The sequence below is a fragment of the Sceloporus undulatus genome, chromosome 8 (genome assembly GCF_019175285.1).
Source record: "Sceloporus undulatus isolate JIND9_A2432 ecotype Alabama chromosome 8, SceUnd_v1.1, whole genome shotgun sequence".
In the NCBI taxonomy this organism is placed as follows: Eukaryota; Metazoa; Chordata; class Lepidosauria; order Squamata; family Phrynosomatidae; genus Sceloporus; species Sceloporus undulatus.
This window is the reverse complement of record NC_056529.1, coordinates 25,100,430-25,118,520: the sequence shown is the minus strand read 5'-3', so window position 1 is coordinate 25,118,520 and position 18,091 is coordinate 25,100,430. Positions and strand designations below refer to the sequence as shown.

General features: G+C 43.6%; 1 protein-coding gene across 10 annotated transcripts in view; it reads right to left on the bottom strand.

The window, feature by feature from the left end:
- Positions 1–18,091, bottom strand: part of PEMT (phosphatidylethanolamine N-methyltransferase) — a 51,988-nt gene that overhangs the window by 9,666 nt on the left and 24,231 nt on the right. For all 10 annotated transcript variants that reach the window (XM_042437913.1, XM_042437917.1, XM_042437914.1 and 7 more), the window contains 2 exons: positions 11,654–11,799; positions 5,328–5,439 (listed from right to left, as the gene is read on the bottom strand). In XM_042437913.1, coding sequence (XP_042293847.1) covers positions 5,328–5,439; positions 11,654–11,799 — 258 coding nt within the window. The remainder of the gene's footprint in view (positions 1–5,327; positions 5,440–11,653; positions 11,800–18,091) is intronic.

Genomic DNA, 18,091 nt, shown 5'->3' with positions numbered 1-18,091 from the left:
CTTCCTTCCTTCCTTCCTTCCTTCCTTCCTTCCTTCCTTCCTTCCTTCCTTCCCTTGCTTGCTTCCCCACTCTCCTGCACTTTTTAAAAATCAGAGTATGCTGAGCTTAAGGCTAAGAAATCAGATCTGTTCTCCGAGTCCCTTTCGTGAGGTCATCCAGAACATGTTCTCACGGAGTGGAAGGAAACAGCCTTGGTCTTTGGATGTCATGGAGACAGTGATGGAGATGAGCTGCTACCAAGAAAGACATAGGAGGCTTGCTTGGCCTGTTTCATCAAGGGATGGAATCACAAAGGGGATGGTTAGGGATGGAAAAAATATCTGGAAATTTATCATAACTTGACCATTCCTTTTTCTTTTCGTTTCTTGAAACAGCATTTGGAGGGGTTGCTCAGCTTTTGAGACCCTTATAAGACGTGGGCCCTACAAGTCCCTCTTTTTGTTTTCTCAGCCTCAGGCCCACTTTGTCCTCCTCTATGACAAATGGTTCCACTTCCATTTTTATGAAGAGACATTTATTAGCTTCACCAGCTCCCAGAGCTCATTTAGCAGCCAATTAAAACCGGGGAGATGTGGCGTGAGAGTGCACCAGTGCGTCATCTCAGCCAGATCACCACCAACACACTGACTTACGGCCCCAGCACCAGCGGAAGAGATGCATGCTTCATAACTCAGAGCATCCTAAATGGAAACTTCAAAACCAGATCAAGAGGCCACTTAAAGACAGAGGAGAAGAAAAGCACAATCCGTGAAAAAATTGGAAAGGGTGAAGAGAGAGATGAAGGATGTTTCTGTCAACACAGAATCAGATCTTTGGCACATTCCATATTTCATTACTATAAATGTGGTTACCCCAACAGTTGTTGTTTGTGTTGTTGTTGTTGCGTGCCTTCAAGTCATTTCTGACTTATGGTGACCCTATGATGGGGTTTTCTTGGCAAACGTCTTCGGGGGGGGGGATTGCCATTGCCATCCTTTAAGGCTGAGAGAATGTGACTTGCCAAAGGTCACCCAGTGGGTTTCTGTGGCCAAATAGGGATTTGAACCCTGGTCTCCATAGTCGTAGTTCAACTCTCAGACCGGTACACTGTGCTGGCTCTTGCACATATACAGTACACATCCATATATTGTATATACTCGACTATAAGTCAACCTCATGTATAAGTCGAGGGCAGGTTTTGGGGCCAAAATAATGGATTTTGATATGACCTATGGATAAGTCAAGGGTAAAACTTAGGGGCATATAACAAAAGATGTAAAGGATGATGCAAAGGAAAATGAGGCCAAAGAACTTAGAAAATTCTGGCAGGCAAAACTCTTTGTGCTTATCCTAAAGGCTGGACGGATCAGAGAGTAGAGTGGATCCATGCTTCTTTTGGTGCTCCCAGGGTGAACTAAACTCTTACCTTTTACCACTCTGTTCAGAGAAAGGGGATGGTTATATATATATATATATATATATATATATATATATATATATATATCTTGTTGTTGTTGTTGTTGTTGTTGTGTGCCTTCAAGTTCTGACATACAGCAACCTTAATGAAACCCTATCATGGGTTTTTTTGGGGCTGAGAGTGTGTGACTCACCCAAGGTCACTCAATAGGTTTCCATGGCCAAGCAGGGGATCGAACCCCGGTCCCCAGAGTTATAGTCCAGCGCTCAAACCACTACCCCCCTTCTCTCTCTCTCTCTCTCTCTCTCTCTCTCTCTCTCTATATATATATATATATAGGAGCACCAGAACAAACACTTGTCATACAGACTAGAATAGAGCTCCTGCTGTTAAAAATCCCTCGTTCCAGACCTGCGTATGCAGAAAAGCAAATCCTTAGTACCTGCTAGGAAACACAGAGATTACAATGGAAAGGACAGTTCTAAACTCATTTCAAGTCCAAGAGGCTTAAACACCCTTCCTTTTGTGCTGACTTGGAGCAATTATTACGTAAGGTTCCCCCCCTCCAAACCTTTAAAGGTCAAACACAATTCAATTTTAAGAAGCCAATAAATAAAATCACCCGGGAAATACTCATTGCTACAGTAAGAGGAAGATATGTGTACAGACAGAGCGGGAGAGACGGCCTGTAATGCTACAAAGAGAGCCAGAAAAGAAGAAGAAGATGTATATATTCGTATTTCATCCCATTTTCAAAATCTTGGTTGTGGGGGGGGGGGGTTCAACCATAAACTCTCAGAAACAGAGCTCAAAAGGAATGAGTTACAAATAATAATGGTTTGGGTATATCTTCAGGTTGTTTCCAAATTATAGCTCATGGCTGAGCAAGGATTCGAACCTTAGCTCTTTGGCTCTCTGCAAGTAATATAGCCATTTTAAAGTGTAAAAATATATCAGCAGATACTGAAGTTGGATTCATCCAAGCCATCATCCCATTGTAGGAGAAAGGCAGCATATAAGTCTTTGAAATAAATAAGAATAAAAAAGCTGGACAGTGAAGAAAGCAGATAGAAAGAGACTTGTCTAAATTTATGGTGCTGGAAGAGAGCCAATGGGATATTGCATTAGGAAACAGCCCTTTTGTATCCACATTAAGAAAACAACCCCAGAGTTTGGAAAAGTGACCTTTTAAGACTACAGTCCCCTCAATCCCCAGCCAGTGGGGAACCCCAAAAGTCACTTTTCCAACCATTGAGAAGAATGCAGGGGTCAGCAATGCGCTGCGAAGGAATGTGCAATGCATGTCTCTCATCAGCTGCCAGGCTCAAACATTTGTTATTCCACACAGTTGGTTCCTACAGTTCCCTGACCCTCTTCATCTGGCCTTTTTGTTCAGGCACTGGCTTGTCTATTTGTCGACAATCTCCTCTGGCGTCATCAGAGGGACTCAAAGGCTAAGCCAGTCCTTGGCTGTTAACCTTCCCGTTGTGTCATCCTGCCAAGGATGCAGCCCTAGAGGAGATCAGGAAATGGAGGTGCCACCTTTCCAGAGACCGGGGATCTTCTGTCCCATGAACATGTCGTTCTAGAACAACTCTAAGAAATCAGGCAGCTCTACAGACTGGGCTGGACTGCCACTCCCAGCACACTTAGCCAACATAGCCAATGTTGATGGATGCTGGATGTTGCAGTCCAACCTCATCTGTGGGACTTTCATGATTTATATTCCTCTTGTTAGAAGCATTCTCAGGGAAACAAAGCCAATGGACAAGATAGATTTAGGTTTGGTCAAGTGCCTTCAAATTGTTTCTAGGTCCTCCAGTGCAATTTTGTCGTCAACATACAGCCTAAGGATACCATAGACTGAGAATCATGCTGGAGGACTTAGAAATGCCCAGAGAAATGTTCTCTCTAAGCATTCCTAGGTCCTCCAGTGTGACTCTATGGTATGCTTGGGCTGGAAGTGGTTCGTCTATTGGAAAATATTAAGGTGCTCTATTATCCACATTTTCTGGTATCTACATGGGGGTCTTGGAACGCAACCCTTGTGGATACGGGGGTCATACTGCACTAGGCTATGGTGCGTTTGATAACATTGCAGCCAGAATTTGTGCATTTTGGTAGGGGTGGTGGTGCAAACATAAATTATCCAGCAGATCCAGGGATGGAAACCTGGTTCTTCAGACGTTGTTGCATGATAACTCCCAGCAGAAGCTCTAGACAGTAAAGCAAGTGGTGAGGAATACATCTGGAACATCTCATGATTATAATCCCAGATTTTGGGCCTGTTGTCGGGAATCAACAAGCACCCATATCAGAAACTGCCTATCACCCAGATCAACACAAGCTTATTTTGTTTCCTGGGGTAAAAGGTTAAGATGTCATCCAAACCCTTTCCTACCAGTACTGGTCTAAACATCAGCAAGCTGGTTCCATATTGTACAGGACAAATCAATGAATCTAAACCACCGATGGCACCATCTGGAATTCTCCTGCATTATTCAAATGATCTTGTTAATGGCGAAGTGTTGGAGCCGATAGTTAATGTATTGACAGCAGCTAACACTTCAACCGCGTCATCTTGGAAATAAGCGTGTGACTGTTCTACCAGGATATGGGGTGTTTTGATCATGATGAAATGGAGCTATTACGTAAAACTGAAGGAGGACTTGGTCTTTGAAAATGAATTCATTGACAAATGAGGAACATTTTCTCACTTAAAATCCAGAGAAAATCTCTCCCCCAGGTGTCCTTTTCCAAATATGACTACTCTAATACATGTATATCATTGTACTAAATCCCACGGCTGGACTCGTATAGCTTTCTGCATCATAAGTGGTCAAAGCTTGGTTTTAGGCAGCCTGCCAAGGATATTTTAGTGACTCTCAACGCCTCCGTTGGGACAATAGATCTCATATGGCTTCATTGTCTGAAAGTGGTAGCTTTTTGGAACTGAGTAACTGATTTTTATTTTTATTTTAAGGAAATAGCTCATCAAATGCAACATCCCAGAGAGATTTTCTATTCAAAGCAAAGCTTGACTATTTTGTTCAAGGTAGAGTTTGACTATTCTGTGTATTAGCTACTATAGACTTTTCTGTTCAAAGCACAAATTTGACTATCATATATACAGTGGTCCCTCCACATTTGCTAGTGTTAGGGGTAAAGGACACCTATGAATGTAGAAAAACCACTGTTCTTTTTACCTAAGAGAACACCTCTCCAGGAATTTCCATGTCCTCCAGTGTAACTCTATGGTTAACATCTGCCAGATGTTGGACCTACAAATACCTAGAGAAGTGTTTTCTCTAGGAACTTCTAGGTTTTCCAGAACAACTCCATGGTCAACGTCTGGTCAAATTGCGCTGGAGGACCCAGAGATTCCTAGAGAAATCATATTAATCAAAGCCGCAAATAATCAAATCCACAAAAGTCAAAGCCATAAATCTGGAGGGCTGACTATATTTGCTACTGTAGATGTCATTCTGTTCCAAGCAGAACTTGGAAAATGTTCTTTGGTTGGACTACAGTTCCAATGTGTTCTAAAAGTAGCATTCACAAGCTTGTCTCTCTGTGTTATTTGTTCAGTGCAGAGCTTTGAAAAATGAATTTCCAACCAGAGACCTATAGTTTCATTTTGTGTTAGATGTGCTTTGAATTACTGTGATAGATGCATCATGTATAGCACTCCGTAACATCACTAGGGCCTGTTCTTTGTGGTATCATCACAGGATGACCCCTGAGGCCTTAGGTTTTGGCCCTGGAATCTCAGGACCTGACTTTTGCTAACTCTAGCCTGAGGCGGCTGCCTCACTCTCCCTTACATTGGAGTTCCATCTTACCACTTTGGATAAGCCTAGGAAGCTCCTTGTAAGGGCCTCCTGGAGAACTAGACAATTACCAAGGATAGCCAAAAATCTCAGGACTCACATGAGAGACCAACCAAGGTAGACAGTTGTGCTGCCCCAATACATGGGATTGTCCAAGATGCTGAAGGGAAAGCAGGTCACCTTTGCTTCCATGAGGATGCCAAAGTAGTCACCTAGAAGCAAAACAGACAGACAAGGGTGAATCATAGAGTTGGAATAGACCCAATGGACCATCCAGTCCAACTCTCTTCTGCTATGCAGAAAGGCACAACCAAAGCACTCTTGACAGATGGCCATCCAGCCTCTGCTTAAAAACCTCCAAAGAAGAAAACTCCATCACCTTTTGAGGCAGTGTATTCTACTGTTGAACAGTAGAATGCATTCTCAGAAGATGCCAGCCACAGATGCTGGAGAAACGTCAGGAATAAATTCTCCTAGAACATGGCCACATAGCCTGAAAAACCCACAAAAAACTACACACAAAGCTGTCTGGAAACAATGGTGTGTTTCCTCCTCCCACTTGAATTGAACCCCACAACTGAAATGAACCCCACAATTTGGCACCATGCAATTGAACCCAGAAATTCTCATGCATAAAACCCCTACCCATATGTTTCTGCACAGAATAGCTTGTGAAAGGTAGTACTGTGACTGTTGTGTGCGGCAATCTAAAAGCAGAACGTATGCCCAATGCAAAATCCAGCACTTGTAAGGGTGAATCAGCAGGATGCCTGTGCTGTTGCTGAGCGACGAAAGTGAAAACCATTCCACCGGGCAAAACTTTTCTGCTTTGTCATTATCCCACTTAGTCAGTTGGGGAGAAAAAACAATCCAACAAGGGCCATTCATTCTTCGAAGTTCAAGCCGGGTGGCTTTTTTTGGCACAGCGTGGGTCTGAGGAAATTGCAGATCTGGCCCAGGTAGTAATGCTTGTACAGTAAATTATAGCATTTCGGTTCTCTCGGCTGTCTCTATTTGCCCTGCGCTTTGTGTGAATGTCAATCCAGACTCATTCACGTCTTTGTTGAGAAGTGTCAGCTTCATGGCCGAAGGTGTGGAGGTGGGAGGAAGGCAGGGACAAAAATCCCAATTGGGGTCGTGTTATATGTGACTCACCCCCGTGACCACTATTATTTCGATAAGCACTTTCCCGGCCCAACGACACGCTGGAATTGTTAGTTTATTTTTTTCCCTGTACTTCAAACCTCCCGGAGGTCACCCATTAACATCCCACTAACGTTACTTAAAAGGTTATGGCTGTGGATTTTTTAAGACCCACCATTTTCCCCTCAGTAAAAGGCTCAAAGTGAGGAGTGGGGAAAACAAAAGGTGGAAAATTATACTTTGATGCTATGTGCAGGAATTTAGGAAGATCAGAGAGATTAGTAGCTTGGTTGCATGGCCTTTGGTTAGGGGATTCTGGGGGTTGTAGTCTCCCAAAAGGGAACATTTACAAGCTTTGCCTCTATCCAAGTATGTCTGTACAATGGGCCCTGTTCCAGGACCCCCTGTGGATACAAAAATCTGTGGATGCTCAAGTCCCATTAAATACAATGGCATAGTAAAAAGGCACCCCTTATATTCCTTGTCAACATCAAGGTTTGCTTTTTTTAAAAAATTTATATATACTTTTGGGATATTTTCATGCCATTGATGCTTGAATCTGTGGATAAAGAATCCATGGATGATGATGATTATTATTATTAACCTTTATTTATAAAGCGCTGTAAATTTACACAGCGCTGTACATACAATCTTTTTAATTGGATGGTTATGGAGGGCCGGTTGTACTCTGTCACTGTTGATTTTGCTATTTTACATAACTTTGATTTTGCCATCTTACTGTAAGGGACATCTTTTTACTATGCCATTGTATATAACAGGACTTGAGCATGCACAGATTTTGGTACCCAGGGAACCCCAGTGGATACTAAGGGTCTATTGTAATAGTGACCATGTTGGATATTTTTTTGCATTCGCCTTGTGGTTTGAGGCTGGAAAAAGATATGACGGCTGAGAATGGGAGTGAATTTTCCTCTGTTGCTAACCCACTTGTATAGTTCTCATAGCTATGGGAGGGGATGAGTCACGCTTGTGCACTTTGGTTTTCTTTGTTTGCCTCAGCAACTATATAACACTTGGGTATCCATCTTCCATTGGCGTCATCTGGGGAGGAAGAGTGTACCCCAACCTATGGGGTCCCTATATGTCCAGAGATAGGGATTTGGATTTGATCCCCAGGCAAGAGATACATCTGGGTAGAATTTGTTCCAGGGCCCCAAATTTATCATCAGCTGTAAGGGGATGCTGAACTCCATCAGGAAAATGTCTAGGATGCTTTGCTGCTGTATCCCATTATGACTCTGGAGAATAGGGTTCGAATCTCAACTCAGCCATGGAAACCCACTGGGTGTCCTTGGGCAAGTCACTCTCTCTCAGCCTCTGAGGAAGGCAATGGCAAACCCTCTCTGAAGAAACTTGCCAAGAAACCCCTGTGATAGGTCTGCATTAGGGTCACCATAAATCAGAAATGACTTGAAGGCACACAACAACAATGTCTAACTGTCATGGCTCAATGCTATGGAATTCTGGCTGAGGGAGAAGGCTAAAGGCCTGACAAAAACACAACTCCCAGAATTTTATAGCATTGAACCATGAGAGTTAAAGTGGTGTCAAACTGGATTATTTATGCCATGCGGCTGTAGCCCCCAACATTCATCCCCTTGTTAATCCTGAACATCGAAATGGGCTGGTTGGGACCAAGATGGTGATGGTTGTTGGGACTGGGAGAAGGCACACTCTGCTCCATTCTCTCTATGGAAACACAACACCCTCTTTCTTTGAAACCCACTGACGCCAAACCTGCCATTGCTAGAGGCTGTGCAACATGCAACCGCTATAACTAGAGACCTTTCGTTCTCAGCAGAGGAGGTATCATTATTCAATTGAGCGGCAATAAAATTGCCTGTCTCCTTTCTGAAACATTATCTTCCTCCACACTCTCTGTGTGCATGCCATGTTTCACAGAGGTACGCCTCCCCTCTTTTCTGAGAAATGTATATCTAACATCTCTTATGCTCTGATGAATTCCTGGACTTAAAGCTGCTAAATATATGTGGTTCTTTGGACGTCAGATGGGAGGATGGGGAGAGAAAAGGATAAGTGAATGCAGTCTGGATAGCTCTGTTCTTTCCAAAAACTGCAGGCAGCTGCATTAGAAATAGTGGTGATCAGGAGCAATGTCCAAAGCATCGGGAGCCAAAATAGCTTGCATTTTGGCCACAGAGGAGGAGCACAGAGATGTGAGCAAGCTTTTGAGTCTGCGCAAACTGTCAGTCTGAAAATTAAGCCAGCAAACAAATGAACAGGTGAGGGTGAAAGAAAGAAACAAGATGTTCTTCAGTGCAGAGAGAAAAAAACACAAGCCTCGCATTTGTACTGATCTTCTTAAGAAGTGTGTGTGTGTGTGTGTGTATCTGTGAATGAGATTCTTTGCTTTATAAATCGTGGCAAATAGCAGGTGAAGGAGGAGTTCTTTCTCTCAATTAAATAATTTTTTCTCCAGCTACAATTTGTCTATAAGAGGGAGAGAAAAACCCAACCATGTGCATAAAGTTGCATGGCCTAAGTGTGGCACATGGGCTGAATGCAACCCATGGGACCCATCATGGGTATCCATAGACTGCAAGGCCTCCCATCAAAAAATACCTATTTTTTGAGAGCCAGAAGTGGACTTCCAGCTATGTTGGGGTTTCTTTTTATTCTTTGGTCATCCATGCAAACCAGAGAAGGTCCCAAATGCATTAAAAAATGGTGCCCAGACCTGCCGCAGTTGCCCACTCTTGCTGCAGATCTTTCCAGATCTTTCCAACCTTTCCATTAAGCTGCCTGTGGACTTGTTTTCTTTTATCTCTTCTTTTCTCATCCCTGTAATAAGTTCACGGCAAGAGAGAATTTGCTCAAGTCACAGTGACACAAAATCTTGTTTCTGTTGTGTATGTGTTCCCCCCCCCTTCGCCTTCTGCTGAAGGGTAATAATTCTAATAGTGATAATAAAACGGGCCCGAGAGGGATGGACTCGCCCTCCTCCTTCTGGCCTTCTTTCAATGAAAACCTCATTACCTCCTTCAAGGCATGCATTAACTGCGAGGCATGGTAGAAAATAGGGCAAAACTTCTCAGGGAGATAGAAGAAGAAGAAAAAATAGAGAGCTAGGCATTAAATACTAGGAATCTGGGGAGTGCCAGAGCCCAATTGTGGAGGAACAATGGGGAAAGTAGGCGCAGGTGCGCTGCCCTACTGACTTGTAACTTGCCAGCTCAAAAATTAGTTAGCACTTAAGGAGAAAAAGAAAAGATCTGCATGAGCTCAGAATGAAGAGACCCAACCATGGAAAAGTAGCAACTGGGGCTGCCCCTACTGTGAAGGAAATTGGGAAGCCATGGAGGAAACAGTTTGGTTCGAGTGATTCACTCTGTGTCACTCCAGCCCCTTAAGCCTACCTTTACAGATCTCAAAAAAACAGCCACAATAACCCCAAAATACCCAAGTATTGCACCAGGACTATTTAACTGTATTAAATGGAGAAGCTGAAGGTGAAAGGAGAAACTGACCTCCATCTAGGTTGTTCTATCACTTGGAGGTGCCCATCGGATGTATAATATCAAGATGTATTTCTGCATTTCACTCTATAGTTGAAAGAATACCAAGTTATGTGGCTTAAAGACTAGCAACTTCTATTTGGCATTATTTTGAGTGGACTGTAGACCTTTGCATCAGATGTAGCCAATGGATTGGGTTGGATGCTACAAAGATGGAAAGGGTGTGGCCTGTGGACCCCAACTTTCCCCATTTTTTCCAGTTACACCCCATTTTTTTAATCCTCTGTTGGGCCATTTTAGGCCCAGGAAAGGCTTTTTTTCACAACAGGAGGCAACCAGAAGGAATGTCCGGTTGACTTCTTGTTGCACTAAGGTCTCTCCTGGGTCAGATGGCTTATTCTGGTCCTCTCCTAAAATGGGTCCATTTTTTTACTTTCTTGCTGGACATATGTGTGCTTTTTGTGGGTTTGGGGTGGTGGCAGATGTAACTCTCTACCTCCCACAACACCCGTGCTCACAAATATCTTAAAAACATGTTCCATGCCAAGGAAACACCGAAGAGAAGTGACTCCACTTTGGAGTGGGCCGCCCCTTCTATGCTTCCTGACTCACCTGTTTTGTGTGTCAGCGGAAATGACAACCAGGTTAAGTCACACCAGCTGTGATGAATGAATCAGCCTTCCCTTCCACAAACAATGCGAAGATCCCGCTAGGCTTGTCAAGAGAGCATCATCAGAGACCCCCGTTCTCACCCAGAAAAACAACATTCAAGACAGAGAAGGGGGGCAAAGTGGTGGCTTCTCTCCGCTCTTCATCCCTCTTCTCCCCAGAAGATCCCCTTTTATTGTCATGCCAATCATTTGCCCGCTGAGAGATGAAATGGTGATCCATTCTCCATTTTGGTTACTACCGGTACTTGTTCTGTTTTATGAAGTCCCGTCATCACTCCATGTGTACTGCTTTGTCGAATAATATAAGGAAACCCTTCAACCCCCTCTTGAAAAGATAGGTTTCTGCTTGCCAAAATCTGAATTTTGAAACTGGTTAAGAGGGGGAAAGGGAAGGATGAAGAGAATCGGACACAGTTTCACAAGGGTTTGTTTCGGTTGGATTCAGTGACAAAGATTTAATGGAAGAGGTGGAGGACTTGTGCAACTTTGTTTACATGAATCTATATGTCTGGAAGAAAGGAGAAAAGGTTCCCTCCCCCCCCCCAAAGACTTAATTATTGTTGTTGATTAGTATTCTGATGGTCTCCCTTCAGAGATCATTGTAAAGCACAACTCAAAAAGCACGATTTTTCAAATCTTAAAGCACACTTTAGTGTGAAAAGAAGCATTCAATGGGAAACCCCACATACGAAACAACAAGGGAGCCTATGGAGGGTAGTACATTCCATGGTAGTGGGCTGTGGGGCTGAGTCTGCTCTGTAGGGATGCAATCCCTCAATAATTTTCTCCTCAATGCAAGCAACAAATAATTTTACCCATTTTCTTCCTGTTGTGAGAAAAACTTTGAAAAGCATGCGGTTTTTGAAACCTATTTGGAATTCTGGACTGGTTCTGTGCAAAATTTGCACATAGTTGCTTTGCGCCAAAAAGACCTTTTTTGCACAGAAAACATTTCTACACAGGGATATTATTTCCTGCCCAAAAAAGCTTTTCCCTGCATAGAAAAAAAAAAATCTGTTTTCAGGGAGACACTGCTATAGAGGAAGCTGAGGAAGCATGACTCCCTGGATTACTATGAGCCTCCATATTGTGCCACATATTACTTTTAGGCTTACCCAAGAATGTGCCGAAGAAACCGAGGGCAAGGAAGCTGGAGATGACGAAGATGGAGCCAACTGCTATGAGGGCCATGCCAATATAGTATCCAAGGAGACAGTCCAGAAGCTTTAGTTTAGGCTGACTCTTCATCACTTCTGTGAAACTGGAGGGGAAAGAGAAGAAGGGACATTGATTTGGTTGCACCGTCTGCTTTGGTGAGAGGTCTTTCCAGGAGACATTAAACAAGCTTAAGCCAGTTCAAAATCTACCTTGCAAGAAATTCCCCATTTGAATCTTCCCTCTGCTATATGGCCCTTGTGGTCCCTTCCACCTCTAAGTTTCCATAATTCTCTGATTTTTCTCTCTCTCTCCATATATACACAATTATCAATTTTGTTTTCCAATTCATAACACACCCTGCAAGTGAAATAGCTTGAAAATGTATCAAAACAGACTCTTCACTTGGTGAATCAACTAAAGCATCGTTGACTGAATGACCACATTATAGCTTGCAGCTCTGCTAAAACCAATAGAAGGCTTTGCAGTAGAATTGCAAGGTCCCGTAGCATGTCCCTTTCTCAAACCATCGCTCGCCTCCATTCCCTTCATGCCTCAGTTCTTGTGCAAATAAGGAATTCACTCATTTTGCATCCAAGCCACCCGGTATTTTAGCTACTGAGGAAAAGAAAACTGTTTGCAGATGGTAATGGACCACCTTCTCCTGGGTGGCGGCGGCAACGATTTATGGTTTCCGAAACAGAATCTTTATTTGTATAAGACATGAACTCAGGTCTCCTTTACCCACCCTCCCTCCAGAAACGAACTGGGAAATGAACTTTTCAAGCATTTACAGTGCTGTGCCATAACAAGAAGTATTGATTTTCTTTTTCCCAGGTGATATAACCTCTTCAGCATCCAAAGTCGATCTGGCTTCCAATATATTTTTTTCTTTTAACAGTCACCCAGAGTTTACCACTGTCGATACAAACCTTGTCAATATAAGAACTCACTATGAGTACTTTCAGGAACTTGGTGGGTTTTTTTTTTTTGGGGGGGGGGTGGACTATTGCTTAGAAGCAAAAGACTTTGCAAACAGCAAAGAATACTCTCAACTAAATAGGTCAGTGAATGTGTTGCACCTCATCCTAATGCACAAGTTACATTTGCGGCACAGAGTACCTTTTCTCCTTATCTACATCCTGACAAAATTTGGGATATGGTACAATAAGTTGCTTACATACGGCAACCCTTGAAAACTGTTCAGAGACCAATAACTAGATCAGAATACAAGCAGCTACATTATTAACTGAGACATGTTTCAGGGATATGATTCAGGACCTTGATGTATCAATGAAAACTCTGACATGGAAGTAGGGATGAAAAGAATATTTGAAACAATGGCAATGGTGGAAAAGCAAGCACTGAGGAACCCTGATGTGAAGATCCCGGACTAACACGAATCTTCACAGTTTAGAGGTTATTCTGTACAAATTTTGCATACAGTTGTTTTGCGCAACAAACAGAATTTTCTGCCTCCAAAGCCAAAGTTGGGCTGCATTAATAGGAGTATAATGTCCACATCGAGGGACGCAGTGTGTGTGTATTTGCCTTCAAGTCACCTATTGCTGACTTGTGCGATCCCATGAATTTCACTGGGGGTTTTTTAGGCAAGGAACACACTCAGAGGTGGTTTTGCCAGTTCCTTCCTCTTAGTGACTTGAAAGCACTCAACGATGACAACAAGAAGATGGACCTTCTAATGCTAAGATTCTACCATTCTGAGAACTGGTCCAGTGCCCTCATTTCTGGAAACGGCATGAGCCCATCTGCAAACCCCATGGCTTCTGATCCAAAAAGCCCACAATCACAACCACTTCTTCTCCAGTTGGTGCTTTTAATGGCCAAGGGAGCTGGAACTGCTGATTACAACATTCACTGGAAACCGAAGAGGATCGGCAGGGCAGCCTGGTCTCCAAATTGGTGCAAATTGGATGAAGAGGGGGGATTCCTATTGAATGCAATGGCCCAGCAGGGGGTCTAGGGTGGGATGATGGTGATTGTGCCTTGACCGCTCTCCAACAGCTCTATGCCGCCGGGAGGCCTCAGTGCCAACCATTTCATAAGCCCAAGATGAGGTGTTACATTTAGCAAAATCAGTCACTCTCCTGCCAAGTCTCCTCGACAAGCTGCTATTTTCTCCTTTGCAAGGTCTTCTGACTGTTAATAACCCTGTTTGTCTACCAAGCCCTGTTGGTGTGTTATGTGTTAATTGGGTCAGTATGTAACCGTTATCTCAACCAGCCATCTTCCCTTAACTCCGAATCTGCCTTTTGACCTTATTTGCCTTGGCTAAAATTATCTTTCTCTATCAACCTCTCCTTTGTTAGCCTCGTCGTCTTCCCTCTTTGCCTCCCAGCTCAGTTATAAAATTCTCAAAATCTATCGTAGGGTCTTGGGGACTAAGGATGCATCACTTGTGCATTGCTTTGACATCACTGTAAGTGATGTAGTTCCAGCCTATGGACAGCCTGGGATATGTAGTTTTACAAAGTCTTTAGCCTTCCCTTTCAAACAGTAGGTATTTCCAGGTCCTCCAGTCCAGCTCTACAGTCAACATCTGCCAGGAGTTGATCATACAATCATGCTATGCAACTTTGGCATAGCTAACCGGGCATCACATCATGTTATGCAACATCTCCAACCTTGTAACCCTTCTATTCAATCACGGCCTGATTCTCCTTCAAGTTAATGGAAGAGGTTTATGCCCATTGCATTTGGGTAGAAAATTACCCAAGAGATCCTTACTGAAAGAGGCAGAAAACATAAAAAGAAAGACAAGTTTGTCTTTTCCCCATTGCTCAAGTCTGATTTTGGAAAGAGGAGCAGACGACGTAAATTACCCGTATAACTTAATGCACGCACAGGCTGCTTTTTATTTGGCTGGAGGAGAAGAAGAGGAGGAGGAGGAGGAGGAAGAGCAGCTGCATTTCAGTTGGGAAAAGCGTCTGGTGAGTCAGAAAATAAAAAGGGAACGACTAAAAGGCAGAAGGATGGCAGAGAACAAGCCAGGCTGAGCTGCTCTGACGCCAATGACCGAGTCTCCATTAGCCACTTAGGACTCCTAGCCTTCCATTTGGGCTGCTCTTTTCTTTGACTGGTTTGCGTACACTCCGCTCGGACTCAAAAGGGCACCGAAATATGTGTCATTGCCCATCGATGAAGCACACAAAGAGATGGCTCAATAGGATGACAGAAAGTTTGCTCACAGAATTCACTGTTGCTGCAGATATACATTTTTAGCTTTTAAGGCGATGATGGGTTAGTGCCGGATGGGACCCGAAGTCCATCAAATCCAGGATCGTGCTTCTGGGAAACTCAAATGCAAGGCTTGTTGTTGTGTGCCTTCAAGTTGTTTCGGACTTAGGCCAACCTTAAGCCGAACAGAACTAAAGACATATATCTCCTAGCATAAAGACATATCTCTTCTGTTGTTGCTGGGTGCCTCTGAGTTGTTTCCGACTTATGGCCATTTGTTGTTGTGTGCCTTCAGTCATTTCCAGCTTACCTATCTTGGGTTTTCTTGGCAAATTTCTTCAGAAGGAGGTTGCCGTTGATATCATCTGAGGCTGAGACAGTGTGACCTGGCCAAGATCACCCCAGTGGTCGAGTCGGGATGTGAATCCTGGTTTCCAGAGTCATAGTCCAATGCTCAAACCACTGCACCATACTGGCTCCCACTGGCCTACTCAGTCAGTTTCAAGTCATGACTTCTTAATTTGTATATGTTCTCCTATGAGTGTATTTTAATGGTTTTATAGCCTTGGGTTTAACCATGAGTATACTGTATGTGTTTCTCATTGGTTTGCTAAAATATTTTAGCATGGTGTAATGGTTTGAGGGTCAGACTACGACATTGGAGACCAGGGTTCAATTCTCAGCTCGGCCATCAATCCCGCTTTGGCAAGTCACACTCTCTCAGCCTCAGGGGAAGGAAATGGCAAATCTCCTCCAAAGAAATCTTGCTAAGAAAACCCCATGATAGGTTTGCCTTAGGGTCGCCATATGTCGGAAATTAATAATAAGAATCTATAAGGCTTCTTCAGGGCCTTTGCCTTCCTCTGAAGCAGAGAGAGTATGACTTGCCCAAGGTGACCCAGCAGGTTTCCACGCCTGAGCAAGGACTTGAAACCAGGTCTCCATAATCCAACAGTCAAACCATTACACCACGCTGGATTTTCCTATGATGCATAGTTCAAATTAAGAGATTGGCTATGTTGAGAATATCACTTTTCAGACAGCAAGTGTAACACAAGGAGGGGAAATGCACACAAATTGGTCCCTTCTGCAGTTCATCTGCATCTCTTTCTGGACATAGCTGGCTGCAGCTTCATAAAAACCTCATGCGCTCATTAGCAGAGTCAGGAGAGGACTTCATAAACACCCAGAGCAGCCCTCTTTTTTTCTGTTTGTGCCCAGAAACCGATACCGGATATACAGATATGGATGGAGTAAGAGGTGGGGTAACAGGAGCCGGATCTCGCCGTGCCAAACCGCTTGCCAAGAGAGGTTAAAACTCAATCTTACTTATCTCCCTCTTACATAAGCCAAGCAAGGGCTGGAGCTGGAAATTACTTTAGAAATCAATTCCGAACCATTTGCAACCTTTTACTCGAGGGGTTCCAGGAAAAACACAGCAACCATTTTGAATATTTTTTTTAATAGAGCAACCACAACAACAGCTGCTCCTGCTGTTGCTTTCGGACTCAAAGGAAACCGACTCTGGTGGTGGGCACTGTTATTTGGTAATCCTCCCAGAAATGGGCAAATCTTTGCTGTCCTCCTGCTTTCCCATCAACATTATTGGGACTGGTAAGTTCATCTGAGAGACTGCCTTGAGGAAGGAGGCTGTAGTTTGGTAGGAAATCATTAGTGTTCCCAGATCCCCAGGTTTGGCTTTGAGTCTCAATGTTTAGAAAGCACTTCTTAGGAAGCTCCTTTAACGCAGTCTTTTTATGTCGATCCAGCCTTCTCTTTCCTTCTTGTTCTCTGCCTAGCTGAGTTTCTTTTTATCAACATCAGCATTAGCAGCAACAGCTAATCAGATGTAGATTGGAAGGAAATCACTAGCGTTCCCAGATCTCCAGACCTGACTTTGAGTCCCAAGATTTGGAAAGCTCTTCTTAGGAAGCTCCATTTAACACAGTTTTTAACATCAACCCAGACCTCTCTTTCCTTCTTCTTCTCCGCCTAACTGACTTTACCTAGCAGCATCAACATTGGGACGATGGTGAAGAAGGACTGGAAAAGCACAGACCTTTGGGGTGCAGTAGCATGTCTGCAGCCCTGAGCAGACAAGGTCACCCAGTGAGTTTATATGGCCGAGCCAGGATTCGAACACTGCTCTCTAGAGTCATAGCCCAACACTCAAACCACTACATCCCACTGGCTCTCAGTGCATCTTATTCTGCTCTATGTATTCTCATTTCACCCCGAATTAATGAGCAACAAGGAGGGATGTAGGGGGAAAATACTAATCTGTGCCCCTATGTTGCTGAGATTTCAGCAATTGTTGGTCTCTTTTAATTCAAGCTCCTTTTTGCCACCATGAGGGCTAGAGCCCTGGAAGCTAAATTATCTGCCCCAGTTTTCTTGCAGCTCTGCAGAACTAAACATTTTCCCACTGAAATTTGGAGTATTTTAGACCTATCACTGATCCCATCTCAACTCGGGAGCCCACCTGCGAAAAGCACACCCAGCAGAGCCCCAACGGAGCCCCAAAGTCCTTGCGGAAGCTGAGAAAGCCACCTGAAAGCTAACCTTCCCTGGCTTGGATTACCTTTGTTGCACCGGGAACATCTAAGGACACATTACCATAATGTACAGTACATCATTTGCAGAGGATTACTAGCGAGTAGATGAGGGGCGGCGCGAGGGGAGCGACATCTTGTCACAACCAGAGATAAGAGAGTCAGAGCAACCTGCTAGCAAATTTGCACAGGTAATCCTGGGCGGCTTTGGAAAAAACAGAGGATCCTGAAACTCACAACAAGAGAATGCCTAGACTCCAGTTATCCCTCCAAGACTACCTTGCAATTATGTTGTTCACCAGGAGAATTGTGAATTGGTTATTTCCATACCAGGGACCCCCAAACTGTTCTTTTTTGAGCAGAAGACTCAGTATTAGCAAGCAGGTTATTATTACTTTTGTCTCCTTGCAGGAATGCTTTTGTGAAACAATGAAAACAACAGAACTCAGTGCATTAAAATCATCATCATTAAATTTAATCATCATATGTATGCTTTAACTGAAGTTGTGTTTTAACTGACATGTTTGTTGGTATGTTGTTCCCCACCTCAATATCCATGGGGAGAAGTGGGTAAGAAATCATCATCATCATCATCACTGGAGACCACCAGCATCATCACTTGAGGCCACAAACAACATCATTGGAGAC